We start from the raw sequence: 10,311 nt of genomic DNA, 5'->3' as shown, positions 1-10,311 counted from the left end.
AGCAGTCACTTAAGTTTCTGTTCAGTCTGACTGAGGGAGGTTTTTGTATGACGCTTTTTCACTGTGTGAACAGCCACTGACTGTTGATAGAGTGGAGACTCTGACAGTAGTAAACTGCTGCATCTTCAGCCTGGACTCCACTGATGGTCAGAGTGAAGTCACTCCCTGATCCACTGCCTGTAAAACGACCTGGAGTCCCTGATGCTCGATTATTAGTATAGTAAATGAGCAGTTTAGGAGTTTCTCCATCTCTCTGTTGGTACCAAGATAAACAGTAGGCACTGCTACAACTTGCAACCCTCTGGCTGGTTTTACATGTGATGGTGATGGAGGCTCCCAGAGCAGCCCTCACTGCTCCAGGCTGAGTCACTGTGACCTGGCCTCTGGACTCTGAGGACACACAGACAAAAACACAAAGCAGCGTCATGCTTTCCTCCGCTTCATTTCAGAGGGACGGATCTTCATAGAGGAGAGGACTTTGATTCTCTGGACTTTACCTGTCAAGCAGCAGCAGAGGAGAGTCCAGATGAGGATGGAGCTCAAAGTCATGTTTGGATGAGGAGGATTTCTGGGGCTTCTGTTGTCATGAAGGACAGCTGTCAGTCATCCAGTCTTCAACCCTCAGGACTATAAACTCTCCCAGAGCACTGGAGCATGGTGCTGCTGATGCAAAGTGGCTCTCTATGGAAATGCTCTGACCCACTCCAACAGGGACACACATTACTCTCCACTGACTCTTTACTGACATTTTAATAAAAACAGTTTATATTTACATTTGGCTTGACATGTTTATTGCAAGAATGTTGTGTTTTATTGTGGCACAGTTTGATATATATATATATTTTTTTTTTAATTCATTATATCATCTAGGTTTCACAAAGTAAAATGAATTTCGGTCAGGTCATTCCTTTCACAGTGAGAGAGCCGTGTCATCGAGACAACCATGAGGTTTTCAATGAATCAGTTGCTCTCTGGACTTTTAGTGGAGAAACAAAACTGATTGTTGGCAAAAAGTTTCTACATACATGTTTAATATCATTTGATTCATTAATTGTTTCCTGGTTTCACCATGATGTCTGACTCACAGCTGCTTTATTGCACTTTTCTTTGCACATTGTGGCCAAAATAAGAAAAGTCAACAACTTACATGTCAGAAAAGAGTGACAATAGCATTATTTCCTTTGCTGTGTTATACTCTACTGATTGGTACATTTCACTTTTTAACCTGAAATTCTGAGCTCAGTGAAAACTAACTTGAACAGAATGTGGATAAAGATGAGGGAAAGAAAAAAATAAATCAATCTTAAAGTCTCCACACCCAAATGTGCGTGAGGCCTGACATCTGCTGGAGGACATCAGGACACTGAATCGGTGACATGCTATTGTCTGGTTCCAGGTGATGCCATCTGCTGCAGAGCACAACAGGTGGTGACATCACCTGGCTGGAACCACAGATCAGCCAGTTACAGTTGGCCAGTTGAGCTCACAACTTCTCATAAGTAGACATGAGGCCTTAAAGGACCATCCCAGTGACTCTGAATGTTCAGTGTCAAATCTACAAAATGTTCCTGCTGATCTTTTCCCAAAGCAAGCAGTGGTATTTAAGAATTCACATATAATTTTTTCTTTAATTCTTTATTCACCGTGGGATAACCCCTTGAGATGCAGCATCTCGTTTCCAAGGGGGTCCCACACAAAAGCAAGAAACAGTAACAAGCAGCACAATCCAAAGAACAGAAAGACAAAATAAAATAATAAGTAACAAACAAGACAAAAACAACACTTAACTAAAACCTCAACAAACAAAATTAAATCAGGGAAAAAGAAAAATAAAGAAATTAGACCAGATTAGATTATCCTAAACTAATTCGATTTTATGATTAAGTAAAAAGCGCAATAACAGACATAGAATGAGGATTGGGGAGTAACAATTAAATTATAATCAGAAGCATTGGCAAACAGGTTGTAAATAAGTAAATAACATATTTTTTAATATATGGAGTGGAAACAACACACGAATATTGAGAGGTAGAGTATTCCAAGTAGCGGGGGCCAGATACTTAAAGGCTTTCTTTCCAATTTCTTTCTCGACAAATGGAACGGCATAAAGACACTGATCTGAACTTCTCAATGTGTAACTACAGACATATGGGACAAAAAAATTGTTTCAAGCAATAAGGAAAATTAAAATGAATGCATTTAAAGAGAAACTGAAACCAATGAAATTGTCTTCTATTCTCTAAAGAAAGCCACCCAAGTGTATTATATAATAAACAATGGTGTGTGAAAAAAGAACATCCTAATATAAATCTACATAGTTTATTGTACGCAACATTAAGAGGTTGGAGATCAGTTTTTGATGAAGTCATATAGACAATATCAGCATAATCAATAATAGGCAGGATCAGTTGTAATATAAGATTTTTTCTAACATTAAGGGTAAAGCAATGCCAAGAACGTAACAAAACCCCTACATCAAAATTAACTTTCTTTAAAACATAATCGACGTGGTTTAAATGTTAGTCTTGAGTCTATCCAGACTCCCAAATATTTATATTTGTCCACTATCTGGACAACTCTACCATCATTATAGTTTAACACCAAAGAATTTAAATCAGAGTTAAGTTTTTGTCTAAAACCAAAGAGCATGACACACATTTTAGTTTGGTTAAGTTTGTTTTCTGAGAGCCAAAACTGAAAAATATTAGTCATGTTGTAGTGATTCTTGGATCTGTGAGGAGAAGGGCTTAGAAGTATAAATAATAGTATCATCAGCATATCATTTTTCTCCCTTTGATTACAGCCATTGGTTTCCATTCATTGCACTATGACATGAAAATGGACTTTCAGAGACTTCAAGCTGTCATTCAGCAGTGGTTTGGGGGTCGGCATCATGGCAGCTCACTTTGCTCCATGTTGTTGTGCTTTTAATGTTTCTGATTGGGCTTCTTCACTGGAACTGTCCTCTTCATTTGGGGGAACTTTCAGCTTGTTGAGGTGGGAGGTGGCTGTTTGAAGCTCAGAGGGAAAACTGACACTCATATGAACAAGATGATATGTTCTCATCAAGTGTGTATGTGTGTGTGTGTGTGTGTGTGTCCTCAGTGAACTGTATCAGTCCCTGCAGTAGCTTCCAGCTGCAGCAGTCACTTCAGTTCCTGTTCAGTCTGACTGAGGGAGGTTTTTGTACGACGTTTTTTCACTGTGTGAACAGAAACTGACTGTTGATTTCATGGAGACTCTGACAGTAGTAAACTGCTGCATCTTCAGCCTGGACTCCACTGATGGTCAGAGTGAAGTCACTCCCTGATCCACTGCCTGTAAAACGACCTGGAATCCCTGATGCTCGACTATTAGCATAGTAAATGAGCAGCTTAGGAGTTTCTCCATCTCTCTGTTGGTACCAAGCTAATTCCTTGTTGCTGCTCCACACATAAACATCCTGGCTGGTTTTACATGTAATGGTGATGGAGGCTCCCAGAGCAGTCCTCACTGCTCCAGGCTGAGTCACTGTGACCTGGCCTCTGGACTCTGAGGACACACAGACAAAAACACAAAGCAGCATCATGCTTTTCTCCGCTTCATTTCAGAGGGACGGATCTTCATAGAGGAGAGGACTTTGATTCTCTGGACTTTACCTGTCAAGCAGCAGCAGAGGAGAGTCCAGATGAGGATGGAGCTCAAAGTCATGTTTGGATGAGGAGGATTTCTGGGGCTTCTGTTGTCATGAAGGACAGCTGTCAGTCATCCAGTCTTCAACTCTCAGGACTATAAACTCTCCCAGAGCACTGGAGCATGGTGCTGCTGATGCAAAGTGGCTCTCTATGGAAATGCTCTGACTCACTCCAACAGGGACACACATTACTCTCATCAGGATGTTTTTAGATTGATGTTAATTTACTATGTACCTGATGGTTTCTTTTTCAGGATGTCCAAAAAAACGCAATTATATTAGTGTACATTTATTTTGACCTTTCTTTCAACAATACCAAAAGCCAACTTGAACTCAAAAATGCATTAAAAATCTGATCTTCTACTTTACCTCCTCTTGTAATTCAATAATATGTTAAGTAATACGGATGACGAATTTATACATTTTGTGAAAAATTTGTCTCTTTTATATCCAATATAAAGTAAACTATTTCTGATCATATCATCTTTCTGTGCTGATGCACACACACACACACACACACACACACACACACACACACAGTGGCTTGGCTTTATTTTCTGATGCTCAGGTTTCCTTCTACAGTCTTCCACCACATTCTCCTCTTCTGCTCTGACTCAGTGTCTGTACAGCAGATGAATTACTGGCTTTTCAGTCCATGTGGAACCAGCACACTTCCCTGCTCACTGTTTGTTCCACATTCTGTTGGAAACCCACTAGCGCCCCCCACAGGTTCAATCCTGTCACCTCAATCCCTGTTGTGTGAGTTTGAAGGCCTCTTGATGTTTCTCTCCTTTTCCAATGCGTTCTTTTTTATTGTCTCATTTTAGTTGAATGTTTTCTCCATTTTCCTCATCCTTACAGAAAACAGTGCTCTTTCAAATGTCAGATAAATCCATGTGTGGTATTCTGCTGAGTCATGACAGCTGTTGTAAATTGGGGGTGTGGGTTGCTCAGTGATTTGAAATGACCAAAACATATCAGGTTGTTGATTAAAGAGTATAATTCCATGGATGTGAAGCATGAAAGCAGTTTTACCCGTTTCAGTTCTGGCAAAGAGAAGCTGCAAGGAGAGCCGCTCAGTAGACCTGGTCCAGTGTGAACCGACTGAGCAGCAACTCACACTGAGCAACATGTTTATCTTCCCATTCTGTTTGAAATGCAAAACAGCACAAAATAGATATTCTTAGTGTGTCAGGTAACATTTTGTACAACAAAGGCTTTTCAGTTCAGATCTCAGTTCTCATGAGTTAGCCTTTTGCACTACCAACAATATGCCACTACAAGACATTTCTAACCATAAATATATAGGCATATGTTAATAGAAACTTTTCTTTTACCATCAATAACACACAACATATAAGTGAAATTACAATCAGACTTGAATTTCTTTTGTTCTGTGGAGATTCAGTATTCTGCATTCATCATCAGCTGTTTTGAAACCTCTAAATGTGTGTGTTTGTTTGCATGTGTGTGTGTGTGTTTCTGTGTTTGGGTGTATAACTGTATAGACACAGAGCTCAATTGTAAAATTTGTCTTAATTTGCCTCTTTACTTTTATACATTTCCTGTCATTAAACAGTCTAACATGTTGATTCAGGTTCAGTCGGCTCTTGTCTCTCTTGCCTTTCCTCTGTCTAAATGAGGCTTCCTGATCCAGCTGACTGAATGATCATCCTGATCTGTTTGGATCCTGACAGTCCAGATGTTCCAGCAGCAGCGTGGATAAGCTGTTTGGATCATTCAGCAGTGGTTTGGGGGTCGGCATCACGGCAGCTCACTTTGCTCCATGTTGTTGTGCTTTTAATGTTTCTGATTGGGCTTCTTCACTGGAACTGTCCTCTTCATTTGGGGGAACTTTCAGCTTGTTGAGGTGGGAGGTGGCTGTTTGAAGCTCAGAGGGAAAACTGACACTGACACTATCAACAAGATGATACAGTGTGTGTGTGTGTGTGTGTGTGTGTGTGTGTCCTCAACTGTATCAGTCCCTGCAGTAGCTTCCAGCTTCAGCAGTCACTTCAGTTTCTGTTCAGTCTGACTGAGGGAGGTTTTTGTACGACGCTTTTTCACTGTGTGAACAGCCGCTGACTGTTGATAATGTGGAGACTCTGACAGTAGTAAACTGCTGCATCTTCAGCCTGGACTCCACTGATGGTCAGAGTGAAGTCACTCCCTGATCCACTGCCTGTAAAACGATCTGGAATCCCTGATGCTCGATTATTAGCACCATAAATGAGCAGCTTAGGAATTTCTCCATCTTTCTGTTGGTACCAGGCTAAATAGTGGTAGCTCCCAGCATAAACATTCTGGCTGGTTTTACATGTGATGGTGACGGAGGCTCCCAGAGCAGCCCTCACTGCTCCAGGCTGAGTCACTGTGACCTGGCCTCTGGACTCTGAGGACACACAGACAAAAACAGAAAGCAGCGTCATGCTTTTCTCCGCTTCATTTCAGAGGGACGGATCTTCATAGAGGAGAGGACTTTGATTCTCTGGACTTTACCTGTCAAGCAGCAGCAGAGGAGAGTCCAGATGAGGATGGAGCTCAAAGTCATGTTTGGATGAGGAGGATTTCTGGGGCTTCTGTTGTCATGAAGGGCAGCTGTCAGTCATCCAGTCTTCAACTCTCAGGACTATAAACTCTCCCAGAGCACTGGAGCATGGTGCTGCTGATGCAAAGTGGCTCTCTATGGAAATGCTCTGACCCACTCCAACAGGGACACACATTACTCTCATCAGGACATTTTTACATTGATATTAGTTTACTATGTACCTTCTTTTTCAGGATATCCAAAAAATCCTAATTATATCTTTGTCTGTATTTGTATTTGTGTTTAATGTGTGTATTTATTTTTATCATTCTTTCAACAAAATCAAACACCAACTTTAAAAGGCATTCAGAAACTGATCTTCTTCTTTACGTCATCTTCTTGAGATAAAATATATTAACTCAAACAGATAAAGTAATCATTAATATGGTCAAAATTTGCCTCTTTTATGTCCAGTATAATTTAAACTATTTCTGATCACACACACACACACACACACACAGTGCTGGGGGATTTGACTATTTCAATAATCCTCATGCATATGCGATTGATATCAGGTTCAATTTAAGTGTAGAAAAGTGCTGTTCAATAAAAATTTTTAAGTTATTAATTTTTAAAACCATGTCAGTAACATGCTCTCATCTAGTTTCCATATTGTTATTTTCCTCAGCAGTCTCCTTGTTCTTGCTGCTTGTCTGTATTTCAGTGGCTTGGCTTTATTTTCTGATGCTCAGGTTTCCTTCTACAGTCTTCCAGCACATTCTCCTCTTCTGCTCTGACTCAGTGTCTGTACAACAGATGAATTAGTGGCTTTTCAGTCCATGTGGAACCAGCACACTTCCCTGCTCACTGTTTGTTCCACACTCTGTTGGAAACCCACTAGCGCCCCCCACAGGTTTAATACTGTCACCTCCATCCCTGTTGCTGAATCGTCTCGAGAAAATGGGGAGGCCTTCAAAATCACAAGCTGATTTTCACTCATTTTGAAGCTGAATGGACACTGGCCTTGTCATTGGGATTATGGAGTCTTTCATAAAAAAAATCAGAGTCAGTAACTCTTTTTAATCTAACAATTATCTCAGATGTTTCCCTCAGGTTTGCTCCCTCTCAGTGAGAGATCTGACCCAGACACCTGCTGTCCTGTATCAAAGCCGTCCTGCTTTCCCTAAATGTTTAAGTCCCTTGTCAACTCGCAGTTCAAAAAATTTCTAACTTTCAATTCTGTTTGAAATGCATATCAACCACATGTTGGACCTGCATAAAATACATTATTATAGACTACTGCATGTCCATCCAGTTGACCATCATCATCAGATCATAAGAGAAAAGTCTGGACCAGGCTTTTGTTGGATGGTGGAGCAATAACAACTATTTAAGAAAACACAATGGTATCTCCAGCTCTGGGTGTGTTATAAACCATATTATCTTAGAGTTACAAATGCTGCTCCTCAAGGAAGATTCTCATGAATTCTGACTATAATTTTCTAATTTGTGCCTTTGGCAGTTCGACCTGTTTCTAATCACCAATGTCATCGATACTTATAATGAGGTTGTTTTGACGGCCATATTGATAATCTCATTTCAAAAAGTAGGATCAGATTGTGATTTCTGTAGAGGAACAAATCCTGTCACTCCAAAGAAAGAACTCTTTTTGCCCATTCAGGAGGTTGAACATTCAGTTCAGAGTCATACATCATTAATGGCTTTTAAACTGTAATGTATGTGCGTGTGTGTGTGTGTGTGTATGTGTGTGTGTGTGTGTGTCCTCAGTGAACTGTATCAGTCCCTGCAGTAGCTTCCAGCTGCAGCAGTCACTTCAGTTTCTGTTCAGTCTGACTGAGGGAGGTTTTTGTACGACGCTTTTTCACTGTGTGAACAGATACTGACTGTTGATATAGTGGCGACTCTGACAGTAGTAAACTGCTGCATCTTCAGCCTGGACTCCACTGATGGTCAGAGTGAAGTCACTCCCTGATCCACTGCCTGTAAAACGACCTGGAATCCCTGATTGTCGAGTATTAGTCAGGTAAATGAGAAGTTTAGGAATTTCTCCATCTCTCTGTTGGTACCAAGATAAACAGTAGGCACTGCTGCAACTTTCAACCCTTTGGCTGATTTTACATGTGATGGTGACGGAGGCTCCCAGAGCAGCCCTCACTGCTCCAGGCTGAGTCACTGTGACCTGGCCTCTGGACTCTGAGGACACACAGACAAAAACACAAAGCAGCGTCATGCTTTTCTCCGCTTCATTTCAGAGGGACGGATCTTCATAGAGGAGAGGACTTTGATTCTCTGGACTTTACCTGTCAAGCAGCAGCAGAGGAGAGTCCAGATGAGGATGGAGCTCAAAGTCATGTTTGGATGAGGAGGATTTCTGGGGCTTCTGTTGTCATGAAGGACAGCTGTCAGTCATCCAGTCTTCAACTCTCAGGACCAGAGGCGGTCCTGACTAGTTTTGCGCCCTGGGCGATGCCTAAAATTCTAATAGTTGCTAGTTCAGCAAAACTAAAAACCAAAAAAAAAAAAAAAAAAAAAAAAAAAAACTTCTGTGGCTAAGTGGCAACATATTAGCAAGAGGCTAATAAATAGGGTATAGGCTACTGTTTCATTACATTCACAATTAACGTCACACATAGAGACTTGCATACCTTTATCTTTTGAACGTTTCTCCTCTTCTTCTCTCCTTCTCTTTCTGAGCTGGGCACCTGATGTTTTTTTTGGCCTTTTGTCCATGATACTCCATTGACTTTTTGTTGTTGTTGTTGTTGTTTGGCATTTTCACATAACCCAATAAATTACATGTAGCTATAAGGGGTCTATATTAATTTTATGAATGAAATACAATTTATTTGGAAGCAGCAGTTTGTGTTGTTTGGCCTGGGATCTTTCATATCAGAGGTTAGTCTATCCCCCGCCCCCCTCCCCTTTGCTTTTCCTGAGACTCACAACCTGCGCACAGCCTCTGCAGTCGCAAGTTGATCCCCCGCGCCCCCCTCCCCCTTGCCTTTTCTTCTGACACACACGACCTGTATGCATGACTCTCAGCAGCAAGTTGACGTGATAGTAGGGGCGCCTCAGCGCCCACTGCACCAACTTGACATGGAAATGAGCGATATTAGTCTAGAAACGATTTTTTTTTTTTTTTTTTTTTTTTTTTTTTTTTTTTGCGGACGCACTTTTTTTTTTTTTTTTTTTTTTGGACGGCGCTTGTGCGCCCCCAAGTAGATTGCGCCCTGGGCGGTTGCCCACATTGCCCATAGCAAAAACCGTCCCTGCTCAGGACTATAAACTCTCCCAGAGCACTGGAGCATGGTGCTGCTGATGCAAAGTGGCTCTCTATGGAAATGCTCTGACCCACTCCAACAGGGACACACATTACTCTCATCAGGATGTTTCTAGATGTGTATGTCATTTTAACATACTGCCTGAGAGCTGCTTTTTCAAATTTCTCAAAAAACAAACAAACAAACAAACAAACAAACAAACAAAAAAACTATACTGCCACAATAACCCTCTATATTAATGTAATTTTACTTTCACCTTTCAAAAAAAAATTGTAAGTGAAACTGTTTTAAAAATCAGATTTTCCTCTCTTTTACCGCCACTTCTTGAAATAAATTAATATATGTCAACTGATATACAAAAGAAAGTTGTCATATATTTGCTCTATTTATTTCCAGTGTAATGTAAAGGTTTTTCATCTCATATCATGTATGTGTGCTGATGTGCATGAGAGGCTTCTTAAAGGGAAGTGAAACAGTGTGTGAGTGAGTGACTGCTGGAGCATAAAAACCATCTGACAGAAACTCCTTAAAGCCTGATGCTTCAGGAGCATCAGCTTCTTCTCCAAGCAGCTGACTGCTGCTCCAAGCCTCATCCAGATGTCCCAAAATGTCTCTGCTCTATAGAGGCCTCCAACATCAGGAGTCCGTTTTGCCTTCCCATCATCTTTCTCTCAACACTGCTTCTTCTCTCCATTTCTATCAACATTATTCCCTGAGGTTGACACCACCCACATAACGCCCACACACTCAAGCCAAGTTTCTGCTGACCTCCTTCACTTTTCTCACATCTTCCATATTCAGAGCCTCAA

The 10,311-nt window shown here is 41.0% G+C and overlaps 2 gene segments (V, D, J or C); both read right to left on the bottom strand.

Moving 5' to 3' along the window:
- Positions 1 to 58: 58 nt before the first annotated feature.
- On the bottom strand, positions 59 to 549 carry LOC115367905 (Ig kappa chain V region 3374-like). The segment is given in 2 exon segments: positions 59 to 390; positions 498 to 549. Coding segments are annotated over 2 exon segments (384 nt in total).
- Positions 550 to 2,127: 1,578 nt separating this feature from the next.
- LOC115367903 (immunoglobulin kappa variable 4-1-like) lies at positions 2,128 to 3,690 on the bottom strand. The segment is given in 3 exon segments: positions 2,128 to 2,138; positions 3,265 to 3,531; positions 3,639 to 3,690. Coding segments are annotated over 3 exon segments (330 nt in total).
- Between the last annotated feature and the right edge of the window lie 6,621 nt (positions 3,691 to 10,311).

This window comes from Myripristis murdjan, chromosome 11, assembly GCF_902150065.1.
Source record: "Myripristis murdjan chromosome 11, fMyrMur1.1, whole genome shotgun sequence".
Lineage (NCBI taxonomy): Eukaryota > Metazoa > Chordata > Actinopteri > Holocentriformes > Holocentridae > Myripristis > Myripristis murdjan.
This window is presented reverse-complemented; position numbering and strand designations above follow the sequence as displayed.